Source organism: Mixophyes fleayi, chromosome 3 (assembly GCF_038048845.1).
Source record: "Mixophyes fleayi isolate aMixFle1 chromosome 3, aMixFle1.hap1, whole genome shotgun sequence".
In the NCBI taxonomy this organism is placed as follows: Eukaryota; Metazoa; Chordata; class Amphibia; order Anura; family Limnodynastidae; genus Mixophyes; species Mixophyes fleayi.
In genome coordinates this window covers 276,015,763-276,033,999 of record NC_134404.1, presented here as the reverse complement: position 1 = coordinate 276,033,999, position 18,237 = coordinate 276,015,763, and the positions used below count along the sequence as shown (strand labels likewise).

Here is an 18,237-nt window from a genome sequence, read left to right as displayed (position 1 = left end):
TAGTCAAGAACACTACAAGAATGTAATTTTTGCATTTTGCTGCCATTGCAGCCACTCTCACAAATGTATGAAATAATACACATTGCAGTGAGAGTTAAAACATGATTTTACACAGTTTTGTTCAGAGAATCACCAGTTGCCCAGAGTCAACAGATGCATAGACACACTGACATTTTGACAGCCAGTGATGATTCTTCTAGGAGTGTATTGGGACTGGTAGAAAATGTGGTCAAATCCACTGTAGTAACTATACCATATAGGATCTGGCTGTCCAAAGCGAGCATTGAACGAATGGATCTGTCTGATATTGTCTCGCACATCTGTGGCCACAGAGAAGATAGAAACATCAGCTAGGGTCAATTTACTAAATGACACCTGTGTTTGGGCCCTTTTGGAAAGAGCAAACTGAAATTAACTTACAGCTCCCCAGAGCTGCGGATAGATAACAATGAGCCCAAAAAAAGGGCAGGGTCTTATTATCTATTGTACTTTCTTTTTTTCTCCTACTTGTTGAAACATAAAACTTGAATGTTAACAGTTGTGCATCTTAAATGAGAGATGTAATAGGTTTTTAAAGCAAATGAGATGGTAGAATGGTTAAAGTTCATGTGACTGCATCTAAAAACCATACGCAATAGGTACTTTCTTATACTTGCGGGAAAGTGTTTTTAAATTTGACAAGGGACACATCTGTGCTCAGAAATCTGAGCAGGTACACATTCCAACTTGGTGCAGTTCCTTAAGTATGCAAAGAAATAGTAAAACAGTATCTGTCGCAACAGATTTTTTTATACCAACCCAATACAGCGTTCTAAAATAATATATCGGCACCCCTGAATGACCTCGTCATTTCTGCATCCGGAATTTAGACAATCCAACACTTGCGCTCTCAGAGCAGGAGAGGCGGCTGAGCTGGTCTATTTCTCCCACATTGCTTTTTGACATCCCCCTGTCCCAAAAGAGAATGGCACACTCACCTGCCTCTGCATATTGACACCACCGTCTCCCGTAAAATAAATATAGGTGCATTTCAAAAACAAAAAAAAGAATTAATTAATTTAATTTATTAATCTATCTAGTGTGTCAATATTATAATCTGAGACCTGATGAGCTCCTTTAACCTGATCAATCGGTTCATCAAATGGCGAAAAGCCGCATTGAATGAGAAAGTTGGTGTTTTTGTCTGTGATGAGGCTTTATTTCCTCTCAGCTGCCCCAGCAATATTTTTTTTCTTACAAATTGCGGGTATAAGGGATGTTTTTATCACCATGACAAGCAGCAATAAACAATCGTCTTTAACGCAGCAGATTGACAAATGGGCCCCTTAGGGTGCAGAATACATTCTACTTTATAATTTGAATATATCTCAGTCTATTTTTGTTTTATGTTTGAATTCATTAATATGGTAAATGGTATCTGCCATACTGCTTGTGTTATTAAAAGGTGCCCCTACCACCTAAAGTGGTGGACATTTTTGTTGACTCTTAAAATGAATGGAGACCAATGAGAAGCAGCTATGTCTGCACATAGCTTTGGTTTTCAGACGAACCTCAGAATATGGGGAAAATTAATGTATGGAGCAGCAACAGGGGGCGGGGAAGGAATGGAGTTATAGTCCTCCACTCCATCCATAGGTGATAGTGCAGTGTGCAAAGTATAGGGATGAGACCCAATCTCCAAGACCTTTGATATGGCAGAGAATGCAAGGCTTTTGGTGAGGAGAATACATGGCCTCCCATGAGGAGAGAAGGGCCGTGCACTCTTCTGCAATGCAGGAAACACTCTTATAAACCCACCACACTATATTACAATAAACAATCCAGTCCTGCAAAATGAAATACCTTTTTTGGACTTCACACAAAAAGGAGCTGCCTAATCTCCTTGTAGCAAGGAAAGCTCAGCCCAACCACTCCCTTCTTTTGCACTCCCGCAAACACTACAAACTGGACCCACAATTCATTGGCCCCCTTGAAACTAAACACACAAAAGAGTGCAGAAAAAATGAATATGCACAGTGGATTTATATTTTGTGGTTTGTAAATAACCCTTAACATCCTTCCAAATTCAGATCATAGTGGGATAGTACACAATGCCCAGTAAAATGAGCCAATGAGATAAAGGATATATATATATATATATATATATATATATATATATATATATATATATATATATATATATATATATATATATATATATATATATATATTCCAGGGAGTAAGATTTACCCACACATCAGATTTGTTTTGAAATTTGGCCAGCTGTGGTCTGTGTTTTTTTTTAAGGATTGGTATAAAAGCTGGCATTCACTGTAGATTTTATGTGCTTTGGAAATCCGCACAGCCTTGGCAAATGAAATTACACGTCGGATAACATCTAAGGTGAACATTTTCATTTGATATATATTTAGAAATTGAAAAGAGCTTTTAGTCTTCTTCATAATGGAAAACATCAGTTTCTGAGAGCAATGTGTTAATCAAGAATTACTCAGAAAACAGCCACATAACGAAGCACTGCCAGGGAAAAGAAAATGGCAAATGCTCTCAAGTTAATAAGATTGGACAAGGCACAGCTAAGCCATCAGTACATTCAAAATTCGGCAATAGCGGTTCTGTGTAACTAAACATGACATTTGGAGCCAAAAGCCAGAGAACATCCGGGAATTACATAAATGTCTATGACAGCTTATGGTCAGAGTACAGAGGCTTGTATGTAAATCATAACACACCCAGTAAATTAATTTAGCTGCTGGTGCTATATTATGCCACTGTAGCTGACATAGGAGATTGAATGGAAAGGTTTGTGTTTAGATTTAGAATGGTAAACATACAAGTACTGGACAAAAAAATGGAAAATGTGTAAATGAGGGACACCAAGCATATTGAAAGCAAAGGTGTGGCTCCTGTGATAATTAAGCAAATAACATCCCTACATGGTCAGGGTCAAATATCAAAATGCTGGACTATGCTGGTAACCTATAATTATGGTTAGCATGACTGCAAGAGGAGACATCAGTGACTTACAAAAGTATTGTTGGGACATGTTTTATAGAGTGTTAGGTCAACTTCTTTAAGTTCTACAGGCAATCACGCTGAAGGTGATGCAAAACAAGAAGCAACTGTCCATTAACTGATGGCATATTCCAATCTGTAATGTGAGCATCCAGTGGTTTGACGAGCATAGCACTGATGTTATTCATATGCCATGGAATGCACCAGTCATCAGATCTGAACCCATTCGAGCGTACGGATATTATGCAACCATGCCTGAGACAGCACTTTCCACCATTATAAGATAGGAATCCATCAAGTGACTTTCTTGTGGAAAAATGTCATTCCTTCTACACAATTCCAGACCCTGGAAGACTCAATACCATGGAGCATACAGACCTCACTGGCTGCATGTGTTGGCCGAACTCTATACTAAGTGACTTTATTTTGGTGTTCCCAGTTAGTTGCCCACTACATGTAGCTCATGTAAAGTGCAAAGTAACATTTTGCATATCCTTTGAAATGTCTGAGATTTGACAAAATAATAGCCTTATAATCTCTATTTGTTAAGATCTATCAATGCAATTAGATGCAATTAGATAACTAACCTAGCTCATACAATAAAATAACTTGCCTCCTTACTAATTTAAATAAATTACAAATATTTTCTATTTATATAAACTTAATACAGAGGAAGTGTGCTGAATATGCATTTTAGCCACTCCGCACTGTCACCAAGGGTACATAGACCACGTCACTTGACCATGAGGCATTAGTTAATTAATGTCTATTTAATGTCAAGATTCATTAGCAAAGACCCAGTTTACTGTGCAGGTTTCAATCATTAGCTGTCACAGTGTGAACAGGTTTAGACAGATTCTATATACTAATCAACTGTGAAAAATGGACACTAGTTAACTTTAAAAAACTAATTTTTATAAAACTGCATACCATAAAATTATTACATTCCACTAATGAAAGAGAAACCATCAAGGATGAATGACATTCAATGGCTCTGACAAATTTATATTGTCTATTATAATGCTTATTTTCAGTTTTGCAAAATGCCAAGTGTTTCAGCTTACTAAAGTGAGTTAGTTATTAACCTTACATTTTCTACCTAGATATTTGCATCGTCATTTTCCAGGTGACTTTCAAAATCAAAGCAAATTTATTTTAATTTCTTATCATCAATCTGCATTAGTTTAATGGCTATAAGATACAGCCAAAATATATTGCAATAATAGCTTTACGTCTTATAGGATAAGCATGTGTCAGTGATACACATTGCTCCGGAGTGATTTTAGCCTATTCTTGCAAATAGATTTTACTCCAGGTTAGCCAGATGGCGCTCGCTCACCTCAGTATTTATATACTGATGCATATTCTCAATTGGATTGAGATTAGGGCTCTGACTGGACTACACATTTTTGTTCTTGAGTCACTCTGGTGTGAGTTTGGCCTTGTGTTTAGGATCATTCTCCTGCTTAAAGATGAACTTTCATCAAAGCGTCACCTGCAGCCCTTTCACATGGTGGTCTAAATTTCACCCACACCCCCAGACCTGGAGGCAGACAAGGAGGTGGGGTTGGACTACTTCTCTCCCCACAGTGCACGTTCACAGTTCTACCAAATGTCCCATTACTCACGTTCACATCTTTTGAAGTTCATACTGTTAGGATTTTTAACCCATTTTCTTTGCATGTTGCTGTCATCTATCACCCCCTGGACCACACCAACAATTTATTGAACACTTCTCTGCATGGTTCCCTCACTTCTTATCCTTTGACATCCCCACCATCTTTATGGGTGATTTCAACATCCCTATTGCTAATCCACGTTCCAATGCCGCTTACAAACTACTCTCTCTAACATCCTCACTTGACCTCTCCTACTCATTGGGATGGCCACTGTATTGATCTTGTTTTCTCTAGACTATGCTCAGTTTCTGATTTCCTTAACACTCTTTTGCCCCTCTCGGATCATCACCTTATTAGCTAATTGCTCACCCCCAGTTCTTTACCCTCCCCAGTGTCAAACCTCCTCACACCCGCAGGAATATTATTGATTTTCAACAGTTTCCCACCTCTATTAAACACTTTCTCTCCCCAATTTCTACATTCTCCACACCTGATAAGGCAGTACCTCATTTTCACCAAACCCTAGCAACTGCCCTTGATCAAGTTTCTCCAGCGACTCTGCATACACTGCGTAGACTTTGATGCCAACCGTGGCACACTAAAGTAACATGAACTCTACAAAAATGTTCTCGTAAAGCAGAACATCACTGGCGTAAATCTTGTACCGCTAATGATTTCATCACCTATACTGCTATCTACCACTCTTATCGAAATGCTCTGGACACTGCAAAACAAACTTACTTCCAATCTACAATCTATGCTAAGGCTTCTAACCTCAAAAGCCTTTTTAACACATTTAAATCTCTTCTAAGCCATCCCAAACCCATCAGTGTCCAAGATCTTGCTTCTTATTTCAAGGACAAAATAGATAAGCTCAGACTTTAAATGGCCTCATCTCACTCAACAAGCAGTCGGCTCAATTCTTTAGTAGCACCCTCTGACACTCTTCAATGATACCACAAATGAAGAGGAAGTTTTCACTCTCTTCTCATCTTCCTACTCTACCTCCTGCCCTCCTGATCCCATACCCTTACAAATTGGTAGGTCCTTGTCTCCTGTACTCATTCTACCTCTAGCTAAAATCTGTAATCTCTCTCTCTCTCTACTGGTATTTTTCCATCACTATTCAAGCATGCAGTGATTACCCCTATTTTGAAAAAACTAAATTCTGACCCAAACTCTCTCTCAAATTACCGCCCCATCTCTCAGCTCCCATGCCCCTCCAAGCTTCTCGAAAGAATAGTCTACACTCGCTTCACATACATTCATACAGCAAACAACCTACTGGATTCCCTTCAGTCAGGCTTTCACTCTCAACACTCCACAGAGACTGCGCTGACCAAGGTTGTCAATGATTTGATTACAGCAAAAACTGAACGCCACTACTCTCTTCTAATTCTCCTGGATCTCTCTGCTGCATTTGACACAGTTGATCACTCTCTCCTCATACAAATGCTAGAATCCATAGGTCTTGAAGGCACTGTCCTATCCTGGTTCTCATCCTACCTATCTAATCGTTCTAGCAGTGTTAATTTCTCTGGATCCACCTCTGCTCCACTTCTTTTAACAGTTGGAGTACCACAAGGCTCAGTCCTAGGTCCTCTGCTATTCTCTATCTACATCACTTCTCTTGGAAAACTAATAAGCTCCTTTGGATTTCAATATCATCTCTATGCGGATGATACACAAATCTATCTATCCTCTCTCCTGATCTCTCACCATCTGTGTTGTCTCGTGTTACTGACTGTCTTTCTGCCATTTCATCTTGGATGTCTTCCCGCCAACTCAAACTCAATCTTTCAAAAACTGAATTAAACATATTCCCACTAAAAAACAGAAGCTTCCTGCCTGACATTTCTATTAACAACATGACCATAAATCCCACCCGCAAGCTCGCTGCCTAGGTGTAATCCTTGACTCGCAACTATCCTTTGTCACTTCAACGACTCTATATCTAAATCATGTTACATACATCTAAAGAACATTTCCAGAATACGCACATATCTCACACAAGACACTGCAAAAACCTTAATTCATGCACTCATCTCCCACATCGACTATTGCAATTCCCTCTGGTCTTCCCAAAATCAGACTTGAACCCCTATAATCTAATTTGCACACAGCAGCTAGATTGATTTTCCTTGCAAACTGTTCTTCCATTGCTGAGCCACTCTGTCAGACTCTACATTGGTTGCCTGTTTTTCAATGAAGCCAATATAAAATTCTTCTTCTAACATACAAGACCGTCAACACCGACATTGCACCAACATACTTCTCCTCACTTGTCTCAAAATATTTTCCAACTCGACACTTCCGTTCTGCACAAGATCTACGTCTCTCTTCCACTCTCATCACATCCTCCCATTCCCGGTTACAGGACTTTTTTCAGGCTGCACCAACTTTGTGGAATTCCCTCCCTCGCACAATTAGACTGTCCTCTAGTCTTCAAACCTTCAAGTATTCTCTGAAAACCCACCTCTTCAGACAAGCTTATGATATTCCTCAACCAGCATCTTAATCTCCCTAGGTTACCCTATTATCACCCTCTACACAGCCAACACAGTGGGTGGCTGGCCCCTCCTCCCAGACCACCCACCTTCCTTACTGTGACTGGCTGTTGATATGAGGGAAGGGAGGGAGGTTATCTTAATAGTACATGGGTTAGAGGTAGGCTATTAATTTAATGGTGGAATTTAAAATTTAATGGGACCTTTTAATTCAATGCTGGGGTTGTTTGGGGCTATTAATTGAATGTGGGGCTGAGTTTGGGGAGGAGGACTATTAATTAAATGTGAATATTAATTATTTAATACCAGGGATGGTTGTGGGAAATGGTTATATTAAACGTAAAAGCTATTAAGTTATTGTTTGGAGGGAGGGAAATACGTTTCTTTTTTTAATGGGAATACTATTACTTTAATGTATGGTATTGGTAATAATGGTTGGAGCGATATAGGTCTATTATTAAATGTGGGTGCTATTTTGATTTAATGCCTGGGATGGTTGGAGTTTTCTACATTTCATGTACTCAGTTTCTTTTCCAAATAGGGCCCCCAACATTCCAGGATCCAGACAAGCAGCAGCCACAGGTAGTGAAAGTGACAAGAACAGGTAGGAGAAAGCAGGACAGTCTGCCAACTGTCCGGAACCTTGTAGAGCAGCCCTGAATTTGGGCGTCTGTCTCGCTTAGTCAGGATTTTATCCGACAACAAGGACAGTTGAGAGGTTTGTCCCGCTTCACACTGTTCTGCTCGTGATGGCAGAGCTGCGTGTACCTAACAGTAGTGCACACAGTTTTGCCTGTGTATTTGTCTAAAATGTATCTAAAATAACCCCCTGTCTTAAGTGCCCCAAGCCCCCCAGAGCCTTATTCCAGCTCTGGTGATTCCATTACATTACCTGCATTCTGCCATTGCACTGACAATGTCATTAACCGGAAGGTCCTTTGCACTTACTATATCACCAGAAAGGCCTTGGAATAGCTCTCCATTTCACTTATGTCACTGTCTGCCATCCCTTCCAGCACTATTATCAATTCAAACCACCACCAATCACTGACAAGGGCGCACGCAGGGGGGGTTTCTGAGTCTCCAGAAACCCCTCCCCTCCGCTATTGAAGTGCTCCACATATTGGCACTGTGCTATACAGCAGCCATGGTGCTGTCAAAGAAGCGTCCGGGGCGGTGCTGTATTGTATACAGCACCGCCGCGGACGCTTCTTTGACAGCGCCGCGGCTGCTGTATAGTACAGCGCTACCAAAACAGAGCTGCTGCGCATGCGTGTTTTTTTGGTTTATTTTTAATGCAATTTTTCAAACACACAGTACACATTATTATATATTAAACTGAGAAGTTTGGCTGGTAGTTTGAATCTCATGACATCAGGGGACGATGCAACAGTTCAGTGAGGTGCTCATATGCTGCTCTAATGTAAGGATGTGTTAGTAGGCAACTAAACAAGTTTGAGCACAGAGGCATAAACCTGTCGCAGATAATGCAAAAGGATTCATGTCTTTTTATAACACAGTACTAGCAGCTTTTCCCCCTGCATTGCTTTAGAAATGAGCCACTGTGTCTTAAGTCATCACATCTAGGTTTTCCTGAATGTTACTACAACCAAATTGTAGTAGTTCTAAACCCCGCCTACTTTTGTGTTGGCCCTACCTACCGTTGATTTGGTCCCGCCCACGAGGCCACTTCAATAATTTTTTCCAGGGCCATTTTAAGTTCCCAATCCGCCCCTTATGATGATGATGATGATGATAATGATGATGATGATGATGATGATGCATCAGTATTTTTACCAGACTGAAACAGTATTTTCATGTATTTTGCACCATCAATTCTTCCTTCTATTTTATCAATGCCTGCTGATGAAAAGCAGCCCATCTAGTTCTCATCTGACCACAAAATCATATCCCACACTGCAACTGGATGTTTTTCTGCAAACGCCAGACACAGTTCATTTTATTAATGCTTATTTTATGGAACCCTCCTATAGAGGCCAGAGTTATCCAGAGCTCTTGATATGGTTGAGTGGTGCACCTTTCCTCCAGCCTCAACCCCTGAACTCTGATGCTCCTTCAAAGTGATCGATGGCCTCTATGGCTTTTCTCACTAGTCTTCTTAGCACAGAGAGACTGATGGACTGCAATTCTAGTGGTCTCCCCCTCCTGATAACTGAACCAACATTGTCCACATGGACATCCAAACATTTGGATATTGTGTTGTGCCCTCTTCCTAATTTGTGCACGTGTATTACTTTAACTTCTTTGGGACGTTGTTTAGTCTTAATTTTCACAACTGTACTTCAGATTTAAAACCTCAATAATGATCTCTTAACCCTGGTGTTTTTATCTAGAAAAATGTGGTAGTTATTTTAATTATTTCCCTTGTGAAGGCCAATTATAAGGGGGTTGTGTCCTATTGTGGCAATTGTTCTTCACAACACAAGGATTAAATACTTAAATTAAACATATTTCATTTTTAAGTTTCTTAAAATGCTTTTTGTAAAACAAAAACAATGTTGCATTAAAAAAAAAATAATTTGGGGGCTTAAAATCTGTCCCGCCTGTAAATTACTAATACAACAACTGAAAAATTACTTGGAGCCGTGGCGGAACTACCATTGATGTGGCAGGAGCGGTGCACTGGGGCCCCTGGAGATAATGGGGCCCGCTGAATGGCAGATGCACATGATTGGGGATATGGGTTTGTACTCCCCATCTCCCTGCAACGAGGCCCACAGCTCACTAGTTCCGCCTCTGCTTGGAGCCACTTGTGGGACATTACAAAAGTTAATGGCTGTAATTCCAAATATCAATTAGTATGTATATATTGTTGACAGTGTTATAATATATAGTGAATAAACTTGTATTTTAAATTTTATGGTGCTGTAAACAGAATCTGTCATCTGAAAACATGATATGCTAATATGCATTTTAATATTCAACCAGTATAAAAAAAAAGTTTGGCTTTGTAGCTAAATTAATGTATTTTCATGTCATTCGCTGATTTATTTTGGGTCCCCTCCAAATTCCCCATGAGCAGTGTCATATAGATGATGCCATTGAAAATTGATTTAATTCTTGCACAACATTGAAAATACAGCTGTAATAGCTTAAATTGCGCACTGATATTGCATACTATGAACTGAGCAAGCTAGAGAACCTGATGGCTGCTGTGACCGTTAGGGACTTAAATATGCAATGCACCCATGTGTGCTGTGCTGCTCCAAGACATCATTTTCACAAGGTGAAAGAACCACATTTTTTCTATTATTATTATTATTGATAGCCATTGATCAATATTTTGGTCTGCCAGGTTTCTTCAGCACAACACAAATGTAATATTTTCTGACATATATTGATTCCTCTCCCTGAGGAAATCCACAGGAGAAATAATGAAAGAAAGACCTATTTTACAGAGCTGAACCTTGATCATGTATTTTGCAACTTTATAACCGGACTGTCAGGTTTTTTAAATTACATGATGGAGGGCTTGAATAATACCAATGGCACAAGAAGCATGTTACGGTTTCTGCAATCCCTGTGAGTGTACAGTATGTAGGTATGGTAATTTATACGACAGCGTTTGGAGACCTCATTCACAATTTCTTCATAACAACACCTGGCGGGGAGCAGTTTAGCTGGTCCCAGAAATGGAACCCTATTCCATGAATAAAATCTGACATCTATACACTGACAGTGGTATCTTCCAAGCTGTGCAATTTATTTGTAGAACACATAGATCCACAACCAGTGTCGGACTGGCCTGCCGGGGAGCCGGGGTATCCCCCGGGAGGCCCTGTTGCCTGATAACCCCGCCCTCTTTGTTGGTGAGGCAGAGCAGAGAATTACCGAGTTGCGGTCAGTCTACATATGAAACGGAGACTGTCAAACTAATCCCTGCCTACAGCCAGCACGTGAGAACACTTCCTGCTCCTGAGACAGAGAGAGGCAGAAATGCTTCACAGTGACACAGATCTCAGATTACTCCTTCTGCTGTAGTTGCAGGCGTCCTGTAGTCATAAAGTTGCCATCCTAACTGCAGTGTGAGTCCGTGTAATCAGTAAGTAATAAATCGTGCAAACTTCTCTAGAGCTCTCCACTGTGTGACCTCGGAGGGAGGGAGATAAATTAGAATGGCTTCATTGCAATATACGTCTTCAGTGCCTCTATAAAAGGATCCTATTGCAGCTGACCAATGAATGGATTCCTAATAAACTAGTAACCAAATTCACTGTTTATATCATGTTCCATGTTTATTTGTTTTCAATCAATTGTGGGACTCTATTCCCTATAGAAGCATATCTTAATCAGAATAAAACACATTCAGACAGTTAGGTCCTTATAGGATTGCATCTGCTATATGCTTTAATATTAATGTTTTGCTTTTGTCCTTTGTAGTGGCATTGGATTATTATTGAGTGTACATTTTGTGGGTAGATCATTTTTTAGAGTCCTGTTTTTATTTGCCAGTGTCTAGAGTGTAATTAGATTTATGTAATATTTTAAATGTGCATATATTTTTATGCTAATAATTTTGTGGTCTCCATAGTGCTTCATGGATATATTAATTTTTAGTCTATACCCTTATATTGTGGTTTTCATATGATGAATGGTTGATCTCTAGTACTGTAGTATAGCATTTGTTTTCTGTGTACACTATGAGGGGAGAGAACACTAACCACAAAGAATGGACAGCACACAAATAGCTGATGATGATTGATTGTATTCAATTCATCCCTCCCCTTTCCCTGTCTCCCCTGTTTCACACAGTGCCCTCCATGCTGCATTTGCTCCCCTTCACTTACTTTCCTATTGACTTCTTTCTTCTCTTCTGTCTTTTCCTTCGCGGCTCCTCACTGCAAATGTCCTCTTTTTCTTTATGGACCATACTAAGGTGCTATACGTTGTCCTCCATGGCCTGACCCCATCCCCTTTAATGACTGACCACAACCCCTCTTACAGTTGGCCACACCCCATTGTAGTGGGCCCCTACCGCTGCATTTCCCCCGGTGGGCCCTTCATGTCCCAGTCCGACACTGTCCACAACAGAAATATGATTGCAGCTTAGACTGTATGTGTATTAGAAAAACAGAAGAGCAAGAGTTGTTGGAAGTGTAGAAGAGAATAACATATCTAAAAACCTAAACTATTTCCTGCTCTGCCAAACCATAACACTAGCCTCCAGTAATTGGTATGAAAATAGACTGTTTCACAAACATTTAAGTGACAAAGACATAAGAAGATGACATGATACACACAGTGCCATGTAAATGGGCTGAACCTCACCCATATTCTTCTTTAAAAGGTTGAATAAACTCTTAAAGCATTAACAGCACTGTCTGACAGCCACTGAAGGGTTAACTGAAGAAAAGGTGGATGGGAATGTCAACGAAAAGCAACACTACCTCTAGCATAAAAAAAAAACATCACAGGGGTTTCAGTTCATACCCTTCAAGCATTTATATTATGTTCTGCTGCAGCAGTGAAGTAGACAACACACAAATATATACAACACTAAAGCACCCACTAACAGTGTTCCGAGTTTGGGGCTCAAAAGAAAAAAAAACGATCTTCCAAGGAAAAGTTCTGAGAGTAGGATTTTCCTTTGCTTTTAAACAAACAAACATGCTATATGCTATATATGACGGACAACATCACACAGTTTCCACAGCAACGGATGCTATTTATCATAATCGGTCTTACCTGTAGCTGCATTTTTAGCTGCCGCAATCGGCTGACATCCTGCTGAATATCCTCACGCTGAGATGCATCCATGAGAACATTCACAGTCGTCTCGGCTTCTTGTATCCACTTCATGAAGTTCTCATGATCTTTGACCAAGGTCTGGAAATTTTTTAGCTCCTTCTCCAATGTGCTCTGTCGGTCACCAACCCTAAAAGTGCAGAAACAAAAAGATGGGCTTTGATTTCTACATTAGACATAAAAATAATTAACTGGTATTTGTCATAATGACCAGAAAAGAGTTTCCACGGGTAAAAATAAAAGAGACTGATATATAACATTTTAATGAGTAGACAAGGAAGAGACAGATATGAATCTGTTTGCTTTGCATTACATCCAGTTCAATCACATACACAGCAGCTAAAATCAGTGCTACCAATATTAACACTTGTCTATGATTAATGTAGTTTGTGTCTTTTTATACAATGTGGATGATAAATCAGGTATATTTAGGAGAAATAAGTAATATAGCAATGCAAATGCAAAAAAAAAGCAGCCCACACTAAAACATTTACTATATAAAGGAGAGCATTTATCAAAGGCCTATTAACAATAATGAGGGTACTTCCTTTTTGTAAAGCTTACCATTATCGTGTACTGTTTGCACCCATTTGTTACTGTCCACAGTTTGATGGTGATCCTAGCAACCAATCAGACACTTGTATTTAATATCTAACTTTCATTAGGCAGATAAATGCTCATTGCTGATTGGTTGCGGTGGTTCAGTGCAAAATTTGCAATGAAATGTACTTTAATAAATTAACCCTTTTCATCATCATCAATACCATTTATTTATATAGCGCCACTAATTATGCAGCGCTGTACAGAGAACTCACTCACATCAGTCCCTGCCCCATTGGAGCTTACAGTCTAAATTCCTAACACACACACAGACAGACTAGGGTCAATTTAATAGCAGCCAATTAACTTACTAGTATGTTTTTGGAATGTGGGAGGAAAAGGGAGCACCTGGAGGAAACCCACGCAAACATGGGGAAAACATACAAACTCTACACAGATAAGGCCATGGTTGGGAATTGAACTCATTACCCCAGTGCTGTGAGGCAGAAGTGCTAACCACTTAGCCACCGTGCTTCCATTTTGTGTCTATAACATGGTAGAGCAAAAGCGCAACTGATAGGGAAAAACACCTCCCATCCCCTATTATTAGCCTTTATCTATGAAGTGCTGACATATTATGCAGTGGTGTACATTGAGGGGACCATGATACAAGCAAATTACACACACTGGCATGGAACAGAAAATAAAGAAGGACTGTAACCATGTTTTAAAATTAAATCAGTATATCTATTTTATTATGTGAAATGCCTTATTATAACTAAACAATAAGAATTGCTGCAAGGATATGTGTTTACTTCTACTATTAAATAATAAATAAGTTTATAAATAGAAAAAACTTGTTCATTAATAATATAGAAGAAGCAATTGATATTGGTTATACAAATAAGCATGACACATTTATTTCTATATAATGCAAGATTTATATTTTCCTTTATGTTAAGGTTTATGTTCCACTGAACTAATGAATGGCCTTTTCCCATTTTGAATACTTTAGCCTTTCAACAAAATTGATTCATAAAATAGAATTGTAGATTTGTCATCATTATTGAATCAAATCTCAAAGCCCACACACATAAACAGGCCATGTATTCCACCCCCAAAGTCCTTCACTTAACCTCTACCATTTCCACTACTTATCTGATGTCCTTTAATATACAGTATTGTAAAGGTTTTCAGTCTTGCAGGAGCCTACTGAGACAATACATTTCCAATGACAGATTCCATTAACTTGAAAACATGCCCCCTTCCATTTTAGACTATTGCCATCAAAACATTTCTATCACAAAACAAAGTTCAGTGGCATAAGGTTAGCAGCTGTATACGCAACAAATATTAGAAAAAAAATCTGAAAAGAGAACTAAAAGCTATGGAAAGAACACACATAAAAGAATGGAAAAAACATATTGTAGCGAGTCAAAAATGTCCATGAATATCATGCTGTATGATATGGCATCAGGGCGATTTCATTAAAAGGGAAAAAATAAGGTCCACAATTGTATGTACTAGTAATGGAACCTGGATAAACAGGACCTTAAATTCTTCTATCCTAGGAAGATAAGAGGCAGCACAATAATGAGGCTGTTTATTTTACTCTAAGGCACACTTGTATGAATTACACAATATGCACACGATAAAAGGGAAATAAAAATTGGAGGACTGAAATATCTAAATGGAAACAAGTAAAAGAGATCTTAATGAAATGGTAGTGATACAACACACTCAGACAGTCAAATATAGGATCCATGTGAACTGTCATGGTGGATGGATCACACTGTTTTGTCGTAGTATATAAAAATAAACAGAAAAGGCATAAACACTTCTGGATATGCAGTTAAGGGTGTTAATATTGAGTGAGGATAATTACAGTGAAAATGAATATTACCCTTGTCAGTCGTAACAAACTGTGTACATAACACTGCTTTATAATTAAGTCATATATAGTCACATATATATGAGTATGATAATACTAAACACTCAACGGTAGCACCGAATGACCAGATTGTAGGGTATTGCTTTAGATTCACAGTAATCTGGATTTAAGGGCAGCTATAAACCATGTGTTGCGCCCTATGTAACGAGTCATCATTTAGAACAGTGTTGGCAAACCCGTGAGACTCCAGGTGTTGTGAAACTACAAGTCCTAGCAAACCTTTCCAGCAATAAGCTGCTATATATATTAGCAAAGCATGCTGGGACTTGTAGTTTCACAACACCTGGAGTGTCACAGGTTAGCCAAAACTGATTTAGAAGGTTTTATGAGGTATGTTCATATTTAAACTGTTACAATTCAGCTCTTGCAGTAATGACTTACAGTAGTTCCAATAGACCGACCAAGTAATACCTGACCAGTTACATTTACCAGCTGTTAATAAGGAAGGCATGGAGGTTGTGACATCATGTGAGGTAATGCACATGCTACGTGACAGACCTAATAGCTTATTACATTATTTCTGACCTCCATGTGTTTTGCAGGGGGTATGAGCCAACTGAAGAGATATTTGCCCTGACCACACTAAAGTCTTAAAGCAGCTGTTTGGGGCGGTATGGTGTTTATGTGCTATAAGGGCTCTAATGACTAAGGATGGTTTTGCACAGTAGCACTTCAACACTGTTTTTCCTGGTAGAAAACTGCAGCTTTCATAAGAGCTCAACCGCTACTGTGGTGACAGGTTGAAGTAAAGGGGGACCTTTCATCTCTTGACGCACAAGAGTAATTCAGCAGCTCAAAAAAAATGTAAACCTTAATTGCTCTCATGTGAGGGGTGGAGCAATCCCCCTCCACTATAAGCGCAAAAGCGCAGCATTCACGCAATTCCTTTTGATACCACCATATTTTTGATTGAGAGTGCCCTTAATTCTAATAAGTCATCAGTATTAATTTGAAGAAGCACTTTCTTTCCTTAAATTTATGCTAAGTACATTATTTATGGCATCCATGAAATTATTTATTTTGTCTATACTACACAAAGGGATAATAAAAAATGTCATTAAAAGTAAATAATTTGCCACGGGCATGCTATTAATGAAACCCTGTTCAGGAAACCCACCCCTTTGTGCTGCCAATGCTTATAATCACCCCTTTTAATAACATTTCACGCTTTTGATCAGAGCTGCTGGTTCAATGGGAATTGACTTACATTGGCCCAAATGGAACTATTGAATCTCATTATCTGACGGATTTGAAGGATATTCATAGCTTTGACGAAAAGGCGAAGAAATTTTAAGTGTATATAAGATTTGTATGCAACTAAATTAGATGTACAATATAAGAGTTCACAAATATTGTCTATTACTGGCATTTGAGGACTGAGGGGCAGATTCAATTGTCCGCAATATCGCGGCCTTGTATTTTTATCGTTATTATGGTAAAAAATAATGCTCAATTGTGCTTGCACCTCTATGAGGCGCAAACAAAAATAAGTGTTACTTCTGTAAAAGAAAAAAGTCTGAGCTAGGTGTCTCGCGCCCATTCCGAAGGCAGCTCGCGAGAATTTTTTTTTACAGTTGAAATCCCACCCTGAGTGGCTCATTTAGAGGTGGAAGTTTTTTTGTGTGTGTGCATCAAATATGAGAAATTATCCTCCGTGACAATATGCATAATTTATATGCAATATAACCTCCATTATAATATCATTGGAAAAAGTGACAGAAACACATCACAGCTTCAAAATGTGTTCTTTATGTATATCAGAGGAATCAGGAACCGGGTGGTAAGCAAAGCAAATGTTAATCTTGTCATTTCCATGACAATGAAAACTGCCATATGGAAATCACCTTTTCTGTTTTCTCATGTCCGCTAGACAAGAATCTCCTTTGTTGACTGAAAGAGATCCCAGAGAAGTGGATACATATCATGAAAGGCGTGTGGGAAAAGTGTTGCTAGGAAACAGGTGAAGATAAAAAGGCCCACTATCTTCTTGGTAACCTGCAGCAAATCTGTGTTCCTTACAGGTACATGCTGATAACGACCAGTGCCTCTTTCTGAGTTTAGTGCTGTAATACTGTGCATTCATGACTTAAAAAGAATTCAGTGGGAATGTTAAAAAGTGACCTATGGAACATTTGGGGGTACAGTGTAACTATTCAGAGGTGGAACTAGCGAACTGTGGACCCCAGTGCTGGGAGGCGGAAATCAGTACATGGCACCAGCTGCACAATGGTAGTTCTGCCACTGTAACTATTCATCTGCAAATAAAAGTTTATTTAATTTGGATTTTTATATAAATTAGTAGTACTATAGAAACACAATTCCAAGGCAAATACAGGTACTGCAACAGGTGACAAACTTGCATGCCAAAACTAAATTCCATTATGTCATGTGTTTGGTGCCTATGTAATTCAGTGGTAATAGCTACAGCTCAATTAAGCTTGGTTTATTGGTTAACTTATGGTCAAGCATAGAAACTGGGTTAATCGTAGCTTTGTTAAGGAATAATAATAATAATAATAATAATAATAATAATAATACACAATTGATAATTGATTGACAACAATATTTATAAATGAGCAGCATTTTACTTAATTTTGTACAATTACAGTGTACAGTGGTTTTCTTCTCTGTGTATTCCAATATACAATCTGAGATAGCTGTATATCAACATTACATATATTTCTAGGGATGAGGATTCCTATAAAACGGAGGAATAGTATACAGTAAAATTTAATATGTGCCTGTAAATGTTACACAGAGCGCTTGAGAAATCAAAAGAAGACACAATCGAGTGTGTTTTGCAATATAAGATTACTTATGTTCTATAATCTGCTCTATATCG

General features: G+C 38.8%; 1 protein-coding gene across 5 annotated transcripts in view; it reads right to left on the bottom strand.

Moving 5' to 3' along the window:
- The window catches only part of UTRN (utrophin), a 541,342-nt gene that overhangs the window by 312,335 nt on the left and 210,770 nt on the right, over positions 1–18,237 (bottom strand). For all 5 annotated transcript variants that reach the window (XM_075203650.1, XM_075203649.1, XM_075203651.1 and 2 more), the window contains one exon: positions 12,845–13,034. In XM_075203650.1, the coding sequence (XP_075059751.1) occupies positions 12,845–13,034 (190 nt within the window). The remainder of the gene's footprint in view (positions 1–12,844; positions 13,035–18,237) is intronic.